The sequence below is a fragment of the Dasypus novemcinctus genome, chromosome 5 (assembly GCF_030445035.2).
Source record: "Dasypus novemcinctus isolate mDasNov1 chromosome 5, mDasNov1.1.hap2, whole genome shotgun sequence".
NCBI lineage: Eukaryota > Metazoa > Chordata > Mammalia > Cingulata > Dasypodidae > Dasypus > Dasypus novemcinctus.
Window position 1 is genome coordinate 100,330,142 of NC_080677.1, and position 19,172 is coordinate 100,349,313.

Here is a 19,172-nt window from a genome sequence, read left to right on the forward strand (position 1 = left end):
AAAAAAGTTATGTAGAAAATTTAACCTGTGCATCACTCAATTGGTGGTAAAGTCCTTTAGACTAGCATTCACTCTAATAAATAGTAAACCTAATTTAGCCCAGTAACAATGAAAAAAGGAGTAATTTTTATAAGAACATTAGCCCCCTACTGAGAAGGGGGTAGATAAAGTCAAATTTTCATTACCAGAGATTATAAAAATACAAAGTAGAAATACATGGGAAACCCATTACAAGACTAGTATCAGGGGGCAAAATAACTCACATTATAGTCCTATATCATTGTGGTAAAATATATTTGCATTACTAGGTACAAAGAGAAAATGGTGTAGTCTAACAGAATAGGTAAAAATCCTCTGCAATGAATATTACCTAACATTGGACATAGCAGTGCTACTTCCAGGTCCTCGTTATTGAAGTCAGAGTAAAAGCAGTTTATTGATCTGTTTACAACACTCTAAAGACAAGGATTAAAACTTCAGTTTTGTTCTGACATATAAGAAACAGCTATGAAAAGCATTTAGTCCACTGCCTAGCACATGGTAGGTACTCAGAGAGGTAAAAATTTCCCAAGTTCACTGACTCAACCCTTCCCTCCCCACCTCAAACATATATTCTAACCACCCCTTAATGAATGCCCACTGAAAACTCTCAAATCAATACATGCATACTCTGTTAAATATTAAATATCCATATTAACAAGAGACATTATAATAAAATTATTTCCATGTTAATTGTGCTAGTTTGAGTCTTTCATGGACCCCAGAAAATCCTTAAAGCAAACCCATTCCTGTGCCTGTATATCCACTGTAGATGGGACCTTTTGATTAGATTCAGTTACGAGACACCTTTTGACTGATTAGATCACTTCTGTTAAGGGCCTTGATTAGATTGCAGTACCCAGGGTGGGCTCTGGTACTCTTAATTAGATCCTTTATAAATGGAAGAGACTAAAAACCCACAGACACAGGAGAAAAGCTGCAGAGACATCCCAGAGCCTGGAGGCTGGAATCAGCAGAGCAGAGAGGCACAGGAAGAGACCCCGGAGAGGCTAAGAAAGAAGGCTCATGGAGAGCAAGACGCTGAAGCAATGAGGCCCAGAGGAAAGGGCTAGAGACAAGCAGACACTTCCATGTGCCTGATCGCCCACACCAGGGCCTGGGGAGAAAGAAGGTTGGAGGAAAATGCAGAACAAAGTAGAGCCACATTGTGTCTTGCCACATGGCAGGAGTCCAGGATCGCCAGCAGCAGATCTTCGGTGAGACAGCATCTCTGATGATGCCTTGATTTGGACACTTTCAAAGCCTGAGAACTGTAAGCTTTTAGCCTAATAAATTCACATTATAAAAACCAATCCATTACTTGTATATTGTTCCCAGCAGCTTTTAGCAAGCTAAAACAGTAATTTCTTATCCAGGACTGGTAAGCTGGGCCTAAAATTGACACTGATGAGCAAAAGAAAGGAAAAGGAGTGAAAGGAAAGGAGAAATCAAATGAAGGTGTAGAGGATAAAAAGGAAAGAGCACATAGTGGCCCTTGAGTATAAAGAGCAATCAACAAATTCTTCAAGTGCCAGGTCTACCATGGAATATTTGCCATTTATGAATTCACTACGAGAGCATAAAGCTGAAATGAACTAAGAACCATGGGTTTGGGGACTGCCAGCAATACCAGGTTCATCTGTTTCCATGGCTCCAATGATTCCCTTGGGCAAACAGGGAAAAATCACTGTAGCCACTGCTCCACCCGCTGCTAGTTCCTAGTGGCAGAGAATGGCATTGTATTCTGGCTTCAGAGATGATCCTTCCTGGTCCCTCAGGGTCCTGCCTCTTACCTCAGGTAAGTTACTATCCCAGGGCAAATTCAAAATAGTAGCTAAATCTTCCAGTAGCCTTGGTGCTGTGTAGTTCTTTCAAGTGATTATTAACAAAGTCAAAACCTCTCCAGCATTGAGGGTGTAAAGCCTGCATATAGCAAGCAGGGCATCACTTCCCCTGATCATTTGCCTATTTCCTACCATGTCCTGATTGTCTCTGGCCTTAGGTGAGTTTCCTCCTCCTCTAAATAGTCTACCTGAGGGTTGCAGTTAGAGCCAACCACTGCCCTTACCTATCTCCAAATCCTTGTCTTTTGCACTGAGCAACTCACAAAATTCCTCTTCACTAGGTCTCTCTCTAGGGTTGCCCCAAAATTCAAATTCCAGTGTCAGCCCTGGAGAGTTGAAACTTCTCAATAAAATTATTCATACTAAACTGTAATTATTAATTCTGGGTTAAAATTATAATTCCATATTTTGACTGAGTGATTTTAGGATGAAGATTTTCAACATTATTTTGTATGACTGGGATAAAGTGCCTAGACTTTCAGATCAACACACAAAATGTTATGAAAAAGGTATTACCATTCATTCATTCATTCACTCTTTCATTAAGTATTGGATATAGTGCTAGACTTTGGAATACAAGGAACGAAATGAATATAACCCCAAACTGCCGTAATAGCAATTTCTTCATTTTGCTACTTATCTCTAAAATAATTTAACATAATTTAAATTTTTTATTTAATGGCAAAAAATAAATTTGGGAGTAAGATGGAATATATGGAAGTAAAAATACCGAGACTAAATATCATAGGAATTCTTAATCATTTAAATCTTTCTGTGTATAAAAATCATTTAACAATTATGATAAACAATATTGAGCATTGAAATATTTGCTCTTCCCTTAAAGAATGCAAGTGTTTTACTTTTTAAATTGCAAATCACATAAGATATACTAATTGCTTAATAGAACTGTTTATCAAGAATAAGAGCAATACAATCTCTACAGCAAATTTTTCATGCCATGAATGAAAAAAAATATAGCAAATGACTTTGGAATTAATACATTGAATGATAAATATGAAAGCATAAATTTTACTCTTCATCTCACATAAATTATAATTTATGTATTTTAAACATAATTTATGATTTCTATATTACAACCAATATGCATCTATATTGACAACTCTCTTACCAAAATAGGGCCCAATGTGTGTATAAAAAACATTTAGGGGGAAAAAAAAACCCTTGTCCTTGGTTTTTACATGCATGTGTACATAAAAATATATATACACACACAAGTATAGCACACATTCACCAAAATTAATTTAGCAAAGTTGAAAATTAAACAAAATCCTGCTAAGCCTCTTTTTTCCTGTCTCTGAGGCTTGATCAAGAATCTAGAAAATTACCAAAGTAGAAAAAAAAAAAGGACACAAAAACCACACTTCAGACAAACTGCTTGTTAGTAATAGGGCTTGATTTGACAAACAGGTTTAATCCACTTCCTCAAAGATCATGTTGTCAAGGTGAAGGATGAAATTCTTCCACTACTGAATTAGGCCGGTTGTCATTCTGAGAAGTAGGGTGCTCCTCCATGTGGGTCGCTTTGTCTGACCTTCTTGCAGGAGGAGGTTCATTATTTGTCCCCTCTTCATTAGGTGATAAGTTTCCAGGCAATTCACTTGACATTAGAACTTGCAAAGATTCTGCTCCATCTTCAACATCCACTTGAATCCCCAAAGCTTTAAGAATGTCACATTTGCACATGGGGCATGTCCCATGGGCCAGAATCCAGGGGTCAATGCAACTCTTGTGGAAAAAATGCTTACAAGTCAGAACACGAACTGTATCATTAGGCTTATAGGGTTCGAAACAAACTACACAGCTATCGCCATTCGGATTTATTTCTTCATCTCCTTCTTTTAATACCCGAACTTGGAGCTGGCCAAATGCTTTCTTGAGATCTGTCGTTAATCGCTGCCATCTCCTGTTCTGAATCCTTGCTAACCAAAGTCTTCGAATATGATAAAAGATGAAATACGTTAAAGTAGCAGCTGTGACAATAACAAAAGAGACAAAATAGTGATTCATCCAGATGATGTGTTTTCTTCCCACCTCAACCACGGCTGTAATGTGAATTCCTTTCTGAATTAAGTGCAGAATTTCTGTGCCTTTTAGGTTGCCAATCATCACTACAACGATGTCTTCAAATGCCTGATGAGACATGGGGAAAACCTGATTTCCAGTTCCTGGAAAGTTATAGATGATCACGCCACTGGCTCCCTTCTCAGCTGCCACCTTAATTTTCTGTGTGAAGGTACAACCTCCCCGCTCAATAAGTGCAAGCCATGTCCCTGAGTCCTTTGATCGGCTGAAACTGGTGTTGGGATTACATGCATTTTGTGTTTTTCCCTCTGGTGGCACTAAAACTCCTGCCACTCTCTTCAAAGTGGAGCTTCTTCCAAATACTCCAGTCTCTCCCAACTCTGACAACATGCGATTCCCAACATGAAATGATATGTTCATGTAAGCAGTCCAAACAGCACTAGCTCTGCAACAGTTCTGACTAAGAAGCCAAAGAAAACTGAATTTCACAAGCCAGGAAGAAGCAGCATTATTTCTTGAAGTGCTGATCTTGAGTAGATTCATCTCTCTCTTTGCCTAGGGACTTAAGAACCAACCCAACAAAAAGATGTGGCTTCCACATCTGTTGACAATCAATTTAAAATAATAAAGAGAAAAAGTTCTTCTGGGTGAAAACAATTTCCACTGTCCTCCAGCATGTTTTTTTTAAGAAATTCTTAAAGAAGGATTATGAGTTTCAGATGTTTTATTAGAGAGAGAAAGAGAAAAACTTTAGATTAAAAAAAGTCCCTGTCTCACTACTCTATCTCTAGATACTGCTGACTGTTGGGCTGACATGATTATGACATAAAGGACAACCCAGCCAATTAGATGAGAGCTTAGAGCATGCTGCAAATTTATTGGCTTGAATGTTTCAAACGTTGTCATGGCAGATTTCTATGTTTTAATATGGATTAAATCACTGTACTGAAGTACTGAAGTACACAGCAGATATCACACTAAACTAAAAATTAAATAGACAAGTCAAGTAATGTATAATTTTTAAAAACCTGAAGACATGCAAGGAAGCCAAACATTTTTTTTTCCTTACTAGGAATGAATTATTTTCAACAAAATGACAAAATTTTAAAAAACAAATCATAAACTAAAACTTAGCACTATGACCAAATGTGAGGTAAAAATGGTGTCACTGAGTTTACCACTTTTAACCTCACCAGTTAGTCAGTGTTAATTTTTAATTGTCACTTAATTCAACACAATACATTCATTTAATACAAACTTGCTCAGAAGTTTGTTTTGTGTGTTTTGTTTCTTAAAGTAGGGTATCCTATTCCTTTATTGCAACCTCACTTTCTCATTCTTACATTGATGATAAATGGGTGACAGAAAAACCCAAAACTACCATCCAGGGAAGCACCACTTTCTGGAGACCCTGACATCTGTTATTAATCCAACTATTTTCAGGGAAGTGGAGGAAGAGTGTGGGATAAAATATAGTAATATTAGTAGAATTTAAAACAAAATGAAGTCACTGATTTTTAAAAACGAAATCTATAAGGTCTCCACTTAGTTAACTATCAATAATGACAACTGTTAAAGATCACAAATTGATGCTTTTAACAAAATTTTTACTAAACTCAAACACCCCTGGTAGAAAACTCTTACATACACCATTGAGTCTACCTAGATTTTTGCTTTGCTGATGTCAATGCACAATATGACTTCAAAGCCAAAGAATGGCTTATAAACTCTTAAACATGGGCAGCCACTTGCTGCTAAGATATGCTATCCTAGTAGCATAGTTCCATGGCTTTTTTTCACCAGTAATTTGACTAAGCATAAATGTCTCTGGCATTTTATGTAGGTGGTGCTAAGAGACTCCTTTCTTTGGTCTCACAGGCACTAAGAGGGCTGGAACTACTTAAGAAATGTGAATCAATGATTTTAAGGTTAAAGCATGGTAACCGGGGGAGGGGAAGGAGAAAAGGACACTATGGACCCAAAAAAAAAGTGGCATGAAAATAAAAGACAGGGAAGCGGACTTGGCCCAGTGGTTAGGGCGTCCATCTACCACATGGGAGGTCCGCGGTTCAAATCCAAGGCCTCCTTGACCCGTGTGGAGCTGGCCCATGCACAGTGCTGATGCGCGCAAGGAGTTCTCTGCCACGCAGGAGTGTCCCCCGCGTAGGGGAGCCCCACACGCAAGGAGTGCACCCCATAAGGAGAGCCACCCAGCACGAAAGAAAGTGCAGCCTGCCCAGGAATGGTGTCACACACACGGAGAGCTGACACAACAAGATGACGCAACAAAAAGAAACACAGATTCCTGTGCCGCTGACAATAGCAGAAGCGGACAAAGACGACGCAGCAAATAGACACAAAGAACAGACAACCGGGGTTGGGGGGAATAAATAAATCTTTAAAAAAAAAAAAAAGACAATTAGGAGAATCCTTCAGCTTACAGTGGTTGATTTTCTCTTTCAAAGTCCATTAATCTGATTTCCTTTCCATAAAACTCCCTTTTCTTTTTTCCATCGTTTAAAACAAGTGTAATACATAAGTGTATACATTCACAAAGTGCGTCCAAGTTGGAAATCAATGGTTGAGCACACCATCCATAAAAAGACTTTCCACAAAACAACAAAACCCAATTCTTTCAACCTCTCGTTGGTACACTATCTTTATTCATCTACTAGAAAAGAGAAAGTGATAAAATAAGGCAAAATAGAAAATTGGAAAGACAATTGAACAAAATTTCAGCTCTGCTCTTTCACTGTTGTCATAATGCCCCAGAAAAACACTTACCACTGATTTCAGGTTTACTACAGACACGTCCAGAAGGGAAATCTGCCACCATAGCTGATTCACCATGCTAGGATTTAAAGGGCTCTAGTAAACAAAGGTGAATTTATATAGTGCTTCCCTAAATGAGGGCCATAATATTTTAAAATATTTTTAATGAAATACTCAAACTACTACCATCTAAAAGAATTATTTAGAACATATTACCTACCTAATCTGTAGCTCTGGAAACTGGATCTCCTGAAAATTCTGGGTATTAATAAAAGTAATTAACCACAGAGAACTGAATCAATATCTAATCCTAGAATAGTTTATTGATCAGATATATAAATTATTAGCTGTGAAAAATTTAGCACAATATGGAAGCAAAGTAGAAAAATTAGTGTTTGAAAAATTAAAATATTATGACTAATTCTTTGCAGCAACAATGTCCTATCACTGTAATTTGAGGATAAAAACTATTATTTTTAACATATACTAACATTACTATTTGAATAAGGGCTAAGAATGTAATATATAATAATAAAAAATGATTAGAAAAACAACAAGTTCAAATAGCTGGGCATGGTATGGAGTTTTATTTTTAAAACACGAATTTCACTCTCTTCAGTACTTGGGTAGAGAAGCTGAGACTGAATTTTCTCTCCACATCAAGTGCTATAAGAGAATTGCATTATTTTAACCTTTGGAAAAACTCAGTTGTCTTCACAAGATTCTGAGTTTCTTAAGTCTTCAGAATGTCACACTTGCACATGGGGCATGTCCTATGGGCTAAAAGCCAGGGGTCAATGCAAGCCTTATGGAAAAAGTGTTTGCAAGTTAAAATTCGCACTACATCTTGGGGTTTATATATGTCAAAGCAAACAACACAATTGTCTTCATCTGGATCTAGTTCCTTATCCCCTTCTTCGAGCACTCGCAGTTGAAGCTGACCAATAGCTTTCTTCACATCTGCCTTTATCTGTCTTCGTCTCCGGGTGGAAGAATTGGGCACTCTAGGTCTCCAGGCACAATACAAGAAGAGGTAGGCAATTGTGGCAGCCAGGAATGTAAACAAAGACATGACATAATGGCTCAGCCATGGCATGTGCATTCTCCCTACTTCAATTATGATCGTTACATAGACTCCTTTCTGAATCAAGTGCAAAAGTTCCATGCCTTTCAAGTTGCCTATCATCACTGCCACTATATTTTCTGTTCCCTGGTGAGACATAGGAAATACTTTGTTGCCCGTACCTGGATAGTTATAGATGATCACCCCATTTGCTCCCTTCTCTGCCGCCACATTGATTTTATGTGTAAAGGTACAGCCTCCCCGTTCAATGAGGGCCAGCCAAGAGTCTGCCTGCTCAGGCCTGCTGAAATTGGTCATAGGATTACAAGCGTTCTGATTCCATCCTTCAGGAAGTACCACCACACCAGACACCCTTTCCAGAGGAGAATGATTCCCGAACACTCCACTCTCTCCTAATTCTGATATAATCCGATTTCCCACCTGAAATGTTATATTCAGGTGGGCTGTCCAAATTGCTTTTCCTTTTGAGTCAGGAAGGCTAAGCAGTAGAAAGATGCTAAGTCTCAATAGTCCAGATGAAACAGAACTATGAGTTGAAGGATAAATCATAAGTAGGTTCATTCCTCCATTTATCTATTAACTAAAAAACATGAAAAACAAAACAACATCAATTGAAAAGAAAGTAAAGAAGCTGGCTAATTGTTGGCAGTAGATAAAGCACATAAATGGAAAAGGTCTACGTGGATCAAAGGTATCTTGCTCTGTCCAGCATTTTTATTTTGGGTAGTTTATCTTTCTTATAGTGAAAGAAAACAGCAAGGGTTATTATTAGTACAATGTGATTTCATGAAAATTATGACTTCCTAATGGGGAAATTGTGACATCAGAGGTGGTTAAACCAATCCAAGAGTTTATATTAGTGCACTGAATACTGAAATCCTATTGGCTAAAAAGCTACTAAGCACTGACTCATGGTATATAAAAATTTGAATAAACTCTAAAGTAAACAATAGATAAGGCTTTTTTTTTTAAAGTCCTGAATTTCTTTCCTATTATGTGACAAATTGAAAACACCAATAACCACATCAAATTATTTGTTTTTCTATCTATAAGTCAAATATAGAAACCACTCATGAATGAGTGCCCATATCTGGCCAGTCACTTGCTCTCCTATATGAGTCCATGCCACCCAATTGCCATTCTGTTGGAAGCCGGAGCAAATCATGCTAATCTTGTCAAACATTAAATGCTTAAGCCAGGCTTAAAGATTCAAACCAAGGAAAATTAAGGATAAACTTAACCTTGTTGCCTTGATATACTGCTCTTTTACAAGGTGAATTCAACTTTATTCTTTGAAATACCTGCTGAGAATCCACTATATATATGACAAATGGTAAGTGTAGGGCATACATTAAATAAAGAAAATCAGACATAATCTCATTCTTGGGGAGTTTATTATCTAGTGAGAGCAAATATCAAACAAACCCACTTATATAACTGCAAATCATGAAAAGGGCTATGAAGGGAAAGCACAGAATGCCAAGAGAAAGAATAAATGTGAAAGAGGGCAAAATTTAGATTAAGGAACAAGGAATACTGCTCTAAGAAAATTATATTTAGCCCAATATTTGAAAGATAAATCAAGTTAATCCAGCAAAGAATGGGGTAAGAAATTTTCAGGCAGAAGAAATAGCTGTTTCAAGACCTTAAGATGGGAAGAAACATGTCAAGTTACAGGATCTGAAAGAAAATGAGTTTACTTATAGCAGAGGAAGTGAGGGAGAACTAAGGGTGATGAAGGAGGAAAGACAAACAGAAATCACAGCATTCAGGGTCGTAAACGATGGAATACGGATTTTGGATTATGACCCCAGTACAAGAGAAAGATACCAAAGCATTCAAAGGGGGAGGGGAGTGATTTAAACACGTTTCAAAATGTGTCCTTTTTAAAAGTACACTTTGCTTCATGAGGAAAATGGACTGGAGGTGGGGAAAAATAAATATTACATATCAGACTAAATATCATTTTCTTAGAGAGGTATGCCTGGCTCTCTAATCTAAGGTTGGTGCCCTTTCTTTTCTCAAAATCCCAGTGTCATATGATTGGACTCTGTGTGTGTCAGGAAGCGAGCTCTTGCTTGGTAACAATGGGAGCACAGTAAGAGGATTGTTAGCTTGGCAACAAGTATTTGTGAAACTGAATTTTTAAAGTATATTCCAAACAAGAGATATGTCTACCTGAAGAAGGTGATGGAGTAGAGTAGGAGAAAAGAGAAAGTCTAGTCAGACTAGACTAGATATCATCAGAAAGTTCTTAACTGAGTTCAAGATCCTTAGAGGTGCCAGCAGCTCATGAAGAGGTTCACATAGGCAGAGTCAGCACTGGAGAAATAAGGCAACAGTTACTGAGGATGGGGTCTCAGGAAGATAAAAACTCCCTAACAGGAGCTGAGGCAAAGAGCGGGTGGGATCAGACCCAGGTCTAATTGATAACTGAACCCAGAAGCTTCTAGGAGAAGGTTTCTGAGTATTTACACAGCCTTGGTCTAGGTTCTGCTACCAAGGTGGTAACAAATTTTGGATTTAGGAAAAGAAGTTCAACTGCCAAGATAGAAGAGAGAATGGGAATGGGATCCAGGCAGGCCATTATGTAGACAGAAAATCATGAACTTTACTCAAAATGTTCGTTTATTATTATTTATGTTATCCAACGTAATAACTTTCATGACTACTTGCAACTCTGGAAATTAAGTATATTAAAGGGGGAAAAACAGCCATAGGAGAGATAGCACATTTTAAATCACTTACCAACCATTATTTCTTAGCTATGTAAGCCAGGACTATTATTCTTATTCATTTGTCTAGGTACCTTAGGAAATGCTGGGATCTACAAGGAAAATTTAACTTGTGTAAGAGTTTCTAAACTCCAGTGAGGCCTTGGTGGTATTAAAGAAAGGTAATACATAACAGTGCCTAGCTCAAAAGAGTTTGAATCGATGCTCAACATGATCAGGTTTACTACACTTAGAGGAATACTTTGCACTGCTTTAGTTCTGACCTTTATAACCATTCCCATAGTCCAGAATTTTACTACAGGATTTACCTCCCCACCCCAATTGGTCTTCAATCTCAGTGCCTGAGGAAGCAAACTCTGGATCTTTGGAATTTCCTGTGATAGGAGTGTCTTTTCTTCGTGGTCTGTTAGTACACATGCTAAGGGGATGACATGGAGGGACCACCAAATCTGCAGCCTTGGGGTGGGGACTGGCCATACCAGAAAGAACCACCATTTGATTAGGGGATTGTGGCTTTGAACCAGATCATATCAGTCCACTTCCCCAACCTCTGGGAAGGGAAGGGAGCTACAGAGTGAGTTCATCTTTGTGGACATTGATTCTGTAACATGCCTATGTAATGAAACCACATATGCACTTGGGACACTCAAAGCCCCAGTGAGCTTCCATGATTGAGAAGATACATCTCTGTGTGATGAAAGGACATGAAAGCTTGCATTTGAGACCCTCCCAGACCTCACACTTGTTTCCTTTTACTATAATAAAATGATAATAATAAGCATAACTCTTTCAGTGAGCTCTGTGAGTCATTCTAGCAAATTATTAAATCCAAGGAGTTGGCAAGAACCCTAAATTTGTAGGTACTTGGTCAGAGATACAGGTAGCCTGGGTCCCAAAAATTGCCTGAAGAACAATTTTCTGGTACCTGAAGAACAATTTTCCAGAGGATTGCACGTAACCTTCAGAGCCTGGCCTAACTCTGGGTTGTCAGAGTCAGCATTGATTTGGATTGTTATTGCAGCCTGCAGTTGCTACATAAGTTTTTGCTACATTACACACTTGTGTAAGGGTTTCTAACTCCATGAAGCCTTTAATATCTAAAAGAAAGGGCATACTCATTGATGTTTCTCAACACATAACAGAGTGCCTGGCTCAGAAGGGTTTGTTTGAATGAGTATTCATGGATGAATACTTTCCACTGTTTTAGTTCTGGCTTTTATAATCATTTCCATAGTCTAGAATTTCACAATAGCATCATCTGATCTCCCTAACCCAGTTTCGTTCACCTCAAATTCACTCTGTTGCCAGATCCAAACTACAGAAAAAAGTATTGAACTTGATGCTTGCATTTCTGGTTGCTTACATACCTCCCTCTATACAAAGGATAACATCCAAGCTCCTAGCAATGGCATACAAACCTATCCAGTCTGGTTGTCCTTCCATCAATCCAGCTTATTTTCTACTATTGTCAGACCTGAAATTTGTGCTTCTTTAATTCAAATAGCTTATAGTGTCCTGTGCTCCTATTCCAACTGTCAGTACATAGTACCTTCTACAGATTTTGTCCCTTCTACAAAACTGTTCCTATGATACAGTGGTTGCAAATTGGCCCACCTACTTCCCTCCCTGCATCTCTGTTCCCTTGCAATATGATTTAGCAGTTACTCTCACAAAGACGCGGTATTTATTTCCACACCTCTTGAATAGAGAAGACTTGACCAATAGAGTACAGTGCAAGTGATGGTATGCCAACTCCAAGCCTAATCCTCAATTACCTTGCATTCTTCTCTCTCTGTCTTGGAGTCCTGCCACCAAGAGAACAAGGCTTATCTGATAAAGGCTGTCAGACAGACAGCTAGACTGTCCTAGCCATGGCCACCCTAGATTAACCTACAGACAGGTAGCCTGTAACAAGTGAGAAAGCACGACAGAGGTACCAGAGCTGCCTATACCTTCCAATGGTGACCAACGACACAAAAGTAAGCCTTGCAAAGACCTGAAGAACTGTACAGCTGATCTATAAATATCTGAATAATATCAGACACTTACTGTTCGAAGCCACCGAGTTTTAGGATAGTTTATTATGCAAGAGTAGCTGACAAAATACCCTCTACAAAAGTATCTTCTCCCTAAAGGGAGTATTATTCTCCCTAAAGGTTGGAATTAAACCTTAATCTCAGTTTTTTTTCTTTAATACCCAGTTTCTAGCACAGTTTTTGGCACATCATAGGTTCTCAGTGAAGACTGAATCAAATTTACAACATCATTATTCTTTGTAATCTAACCTGTAATATTAATCATACAATTTTTTACCTACCTAGTTTCATTTTCATAACAGTAATCATTTCAGTAAAAATATATAGCGTTAATATGTGCAGAGTCCAACTTTTAATTCCTCTAGAGATTTAAGAGGTATGAAAATTTATTATAGTCATACCAGAAAGGAAAGATAAATGAGCATTAGGAACATGACTAAAGTCCTTTAATTTTAATGGGTATAAATCAACCTTCATAAATTACACTCTTTTCTACATTCTTAATTTAAGCCAAGGTCTATATAACTGAATATTAAATTGAAAAAATTATTTCATCCTCTTATTCAATCTACCAAGTTAAAAGAATCATAATCAACAGAGTAGAAACTCATTAATACCAGTCAAGGGAGTAACAGAAAAACTCACTGGAGCCCTTCCATTTGAATATAAGAGGGACAGAAAGAGGGACTAAACATCCTTAAGTGAACACAAGATCAAGGAGAGTATTTGGTGGAATCATTATCTTTGATCCTAGGATTAAATATATTTTAATAATGAACCTGGCCACTTAGACTGCATTTATGTTTGAAATGGTTGAAAGTAGGCAACAAGCTCAAAAAAGAATTAAGAAAAAATCCAATCAAAATCTTCAAATAACCACAAGAATTTGTTTACTTCTCCTGTAAGAGCCAAGAATGAAGATCAAATGGGTATGGAGGCCACTTTCGGAGCCCTGTCATTTCAAAATTGTCCTAAAACCCTAAAACAGTTCTAGATCTTCCTAAACCATAAGCAGTCACTGGAAGTTTGCATAAGCTTTGTCTACCTAAGCCCAATTTCATGGAACTCAGTTAACAATGAGTAAGGAGTTAGATATAACAGGTCAGAGATTATTAAGAAGATTTTCCCATCTAGATCTCTTACATTTTTCCAATTCACAGATTCCAAACCTTTCTCATTTATTAGTAATTTAATTCCTCCTGGAAGGCAGCAGAGAAGGAAAACATGAATATTGTATCCTACACTAGCAAAATAGCATACTGAAGCACATGAATATGTGGCAGATCTACAATGAAATCCAGAATCTGCAATCCACCAGCTGTGCAAGGTTAATAACTCAGAGTCTCAATTTTCTCAACTGGAAGAAGAGGAAGTAATGCCTGACTCTCATGGCCATGGCAGTATTAGACGGCATTGCACATTTATTTGTAAATCACTATGCTATCATGGTAGATGTTCAATAAATGGGCCTTTCCTTCACTTCCCAACTCTATAAAGCATTTTTCTTCCATTTTCCATCCATTAACATTCTTCTCATCCTTTAAGACTGATCCGAAGCTCCCACTCAATCTCCCAGCCAAAACAACCTGATTCTATTACGTTATTTTTGCTCTTAATTTAACTGTCATTTATTATTTACAGTTAAATACTTACTTGTTTGTCTATGTATTACACATAGTCTAGAATGTCTTGAGGGGAGTGGTCTTGTCAGATTCTTTTTTAAAATTCCATTTCCTCCCTCTTGCCCTATAATAGCAGAATAAAACTTGGTTGTGGTTCTCAAAGAATGTTTGGTTTTTCAACACGCTTATTCTTCAAATTATTAAGATATATCAGTAGCTTTTGCAACCTCTGCTTTATGTAGCTACCCATTTAATAAATAGAATGGGCAATGATTTGTCAAGTCTTCCCTCAGCTACAATTACTTTGACAACAGTTGTCCAGAAAAGGGCTTATTTAATATCACAGGATCAGAGGCCATCTGTCTTAACATTTTCTCTCCAAAAGTCAAGAACAAATTCCATCTACATCTCTGTATCTGAAAAATGGAATGATACGCAGTCATCAGGTAACAACTATTTCTCATATATAAGCAAACTCTACTGGGCTATAAATCCTCATTTAAGTTATCATTAATATATTAAATTATATATAGTATATGATACATAATATAAATTACATATAATACAATATAATCCTCATTTAATATCTCATTTATCTTTAATATCTTAAATTTTATAATACACAGTATATATGATAAATTATATATGTCCATAACATATATATAATGACCTAGTCATAAGCCCAACATGCTCATTATGAAGAGGAAATATCAGACTATATATACTTCAGTACAACAAAGAAAGACCTAATTGCATATCAGCACCAATGATTGAAATAAAACATTCTGACGGCAACCAACCTTCTCTCCAAACTGGAATGCCTTCTATTCCCATCTGTAGCAGTTTGACAGAGTTATGAATTCCAAAAATAGATACTGGATTATATTTGTAAACTGGTCTGTACCTGGCCATGATTAAATTATGATTAGGACTTTGACTGGGCCCCATAGAGTGTTGAGTCCCCACCATTTCGTGGGTGGGGACTCATAGATAAAAGACATGGCAAAGGACAGAGTTGGGAGATTTGGATGTTGGAGTTTCAATGTTGGAATCTGATGCTGGAGTCTTGAGCTGGAGCCCCAGGCCCAGAAGAAAGGAAAGAGAAGCAAGTCCCAGGAAGAAAGAACCTGAGCCAGGAGAAGAATACAGAGGAGTAAAGATGGTTCCTTAGACAAGGCAGAAACCCTGGGGAGAGGGAGACAGAGCCATTACCCTAGATAGTCTACAGCTGACCTTGTAGAGAGAGGCAAAGCCTAGACAGCCTCATAGTCTACAGCTGACTTTGTGGAGAAAACAGAGGACCGGAGCCCAGAGAGAAGCAAGACCTGAGAAGAGACGAACCCAGAAGGCCTGAAACCTGGCAGACGTCGGCAGCCATCTTGCTCCAATTCGTGGAAATAGACTTTGGTGAGAGAAGTAACCTATGCTTTATGGCTTGGTATCTGTAAGCTCCTACCCCAAATAAATACCCTTTATACAAGCCAACGGACTTCTGGTATTTTGCATCAGCACCTCTTTGGCTAGTATACCATGCCAACACCCAGTCAAATGTCACAATCCCCTAAAACCTTCCAGAGAAGTATAAAAGGTGAATCAGTACACCCTTTCTCAAAATGGGCAGTTTATTCACACACAGCTCTGCATTCTAAGGTACCACTTTCCTTTAATATTTCATATGCTATCTTAAATATGCATAAGCAGCACATTCATTTAAAATCAAGTTTCCTTGATTCAGACTTCAATGGTACTTTAAAATTTGATATTTAAAAACTGATCTTTGTTGTACATTTTCCATGAAAAGCTAGTTTCCTTAGTTTTACTAGTAATAGAAATAGTTAAATTTCACAGATTTAATTAATTCTGAAGTCAAACCACCTGGGTTTGAGTCATGTGTCTACCATTTACTAGCTCTGCAACCTTGGGCTGGTTGTTTATTAACTTGATAAGCCTTAGTTTTCTTATCTGTAAAACAGGAATAATAACAGTACTGATTTCTTAGGACTCTTATGAGGAATAAATGTACAAGGGATAGCATTTAAGGCACTTAGACCAGTCCTGGCTCACACACAGACTGAGAGACAATAACCAACAATATCAACATCTTTACTATCTTTAAATCAGGATCTTATTCCCTTATTTTACCAGATAAAATAGACACCAAGGTCATTAAGTGGTTTCTTAATCTTATAATTCCAAGGAAATCTCTGTTGAGAGAGAACATTTGGCATCACTTTTCTGCATAACATTCAGTCTTGAAGACTAGTGACCTATTACATACGTGCTTATTAAACAACTCCAGAAAACAGTTGTGATCGCCCATTAGGGACAAAATATTTCATGATTCATAAAGGATGTATATGCATAGTTATAGAGTTTGCTGATAATGAATATTATAGTCACTGTTGTATAGTATATTCCAACAGCAAACCAAAGGTCTTTTTCATTCTCCTACATCTACAGACTTCCCATAAAAGGAAAAGAGTAAAACAAAGAAGGGCTTTTGATTAGCTCCCCTGGAATGATAATTATCAAAGTGCTGACAAATGTACTTATTTCAAAAATTGTTACATTATTAACCCATGACAAACTGTACGAACATTTATGTCAACAATGACTCAATATTTAATAAAAATTTTAGGGAAAAGAGGACACTGTGATCATGACAGAAAGCAAAAGTGTTTAATTCATACCTATTTAACTGACAAGATTCTATTAGCAGATACTATAAAGGTGGGAAAACTAAATCAATGATTGATATTCTATAAAAATGAAGAGGACAGATGATATGGTTACTCCAAAAATATTGACAGACATGTAAGTGACAATCTCTTTATCTAAAAGAAAACGAAGGACATAGTATTGTTTCTATCCTCTCTACAAATTGTGAATTGCTTCCATTAAGAAAATTACTTAGCTTGATTTTTGCTTCTTTACATACTTTTGCATTTTAAATTCTTTAATAATAACTTTCATCTTTCTTCTCTTTAATACTTTCCTCTCTTCTATTATTTAATAGCATCAAATAAGTAGTAGGTGAAAAAATTGTAGAAAGAATCCCTGGTAAATTGGTAAAAAGGAGCTACCCCAAATCTGCTTTTTTATGTTTATATTTCAACAAAAACATATATCTGCAAAATGATTTATTAGGTGTGAGGCACAGATTAAGGGCAAACTAGAATAAAACCCAATGCCATACACAGGTATAAACCTATTTACACTCAAGGTGATTAGTATAGTGTTTGTACAATCTGTACTAATCTTTCACCTATAATATCTACAAATTTTCTTGTAATAATAGTAACTTGTAGTACTATTGCTATTCATAATAATAATACCAGCTTCAATTTCAGTATTTACTGCTGGCTTGGTGTTAAGACTTTATGTATTTTCTCATTTAATTCTGACAATACAACAACAAAGTGGATACTATTAAAATCTTCATCTTAAATAAAACTGAAATGAGAAAGTAATTCGTTAACCATCATACAGCTAGGTAAGTGGTGGAACCAGGTTTTGACCCTAATGTCTATATGAATGTCTTATAGCCAATTACCTTTGTTTATTATAAACTAGGTCCACATGCATAATATTTTCCATAATTCTACAAGAAGCAACTTTTTCAATGATGAGGTAATTCCTTTTTGGGTGGTGGGGGGTGAAGGGTGGGATATAAACCCTTGACTGAATGTAGGAAATGTACTGTTGGAGTTTTCTATCATGTACCAGCTACCATTCCATCTGTAACATTTGGAGCACTGTTCATTTTGCCAGTTATCTACACACCTATTTTATTCTTCAACTTCATTAAAAAAATCTAGAGACTAACTATAGAAGAATCAACCAAATTACTGGGATTATGTTTGCTCCTGTATCCATCACCCAATTTTAATGACTCTTCGCTCTTTTGCATATTTTCTTTATGTGTATAGTTTTTAAAGGAAAAATAATTGCAGATGCTTTTGAAGGCTCCTATATCAACCCCAATCCAATAATCCTTCCACAGTTCAGAGATAAACCTATCCTGAATGCATTATTCCTATGAAGGTTTTTAATGCTTAGACTATTCTACAATCCTGTATAAATCTTTCTGCATCTTGCCTCTTAGTTCACCACCTTTGAGATTTGCTCTTATTCATTTGCTTTACTCTATGACATTCTGTTATATGACCATGCCAAACTTTATTCCTTATTTGCTGAAGTATATTTGGGCTTTTATCACTACTTTAATATTTTAGAAGTGTTTCAACGGACATTGTTGCATAGCATTCACTGTGTGCTGGAGTTCCTCTGAAGTATATTCCTGGAAGTTCAAGTTCTGGGATACAGGCATTAGGCATCTTCAAGCTGAACAGATATCTCCAGTTACTCTCCAAAGTAGCTGTGATGATTTCCACTCCCCCCAGTATAGCTACATAAAGTTTTGTGTTTCCAGGGGAAACATTTATAACCATGATCTGGCAGTGATTTCTTACATATGACAACAAAAGCACAGGAAACAAGTAGATTAAATGGACTTCACCAAAATTAAAAACTTTTGTTTTTGTCAAAGGATGTTATCAGGATAATGAAAAGGCAACCTATAAAATTGAAGAAATTAATTGCGAACCATTTATCTGATAAGGATTTAACATCTAGAATATTTTTTAAAAACCTGCTACAACTCAAGAACAAAAGACAGCCCAATTAAAACATGGGCAAAGGACTTAAACAGGCATTTCTCCAAAGAAGATGGACAAATGCCTAATAAGCACATGAAAAGATGCTCACATCATCGGTAATAAGAGAAATGCAAATCATAATCACGAGATACCACTTTACACACACTATTAAAACAACAAAAATAGTAAGAGTTAAAAAGAATGTGGACAAATAGGAATGTTTATTTTATCATATCCTCTTCTTTCCATTTCCCATAGGTTTATTCTAAAAGTCTACAACCTGCAGAATTAAATATCCAGACTCAGGCAGCATCGGAGCAATTATCCCAGGTAAATTTT

At 36.9% G+C, this 19,172-nt stretch overlaps 3 protein-coding genes across 15 annotated transcripts in view; all 3 read right to left on the reverse strand.

Moving 5' to 3' along the window:
- Positions 1–19,172, reverse strand: part of CADPS2 (calcium dependent secretion activator 2) — a 613,932-nt gene that overhangs the window by 419,788 nt on the left and 174,972 nt on the right. The gene's annotated exons all lie outside the window — the stretch shown is intronic.
- On the reverse strand, positions 3,266–4,707 carry RNF133 (ring finger protein 133). Its single transcript, XM_004455745.2, has one exon. The coding sequence runs from the start codon at positions 4,467–4,469 to the stop codon at positions 3,342–3,344; it is 1,128 nt and encodes a 375-aa protein (XP_004455802.1). The 5' UTR covers positions 4,470–4,707; the 3' UTR covers positions 3,266–3,341.
- Positions 7,257–8,522, reverse strand: RNF148 (ring finger protein 148). The gene has a single exon (XM_004484976.4). The coding sequence runs from the start codon at positions 8,341–8,343 to the stop codon at positions 7,432–7,434; it is 912 nt and encodes a 303-aa protein (XP_004485033.3). The 5' UTR covers positions 8,344–8,522; the 3' UTR covers positions 7,257–7,431.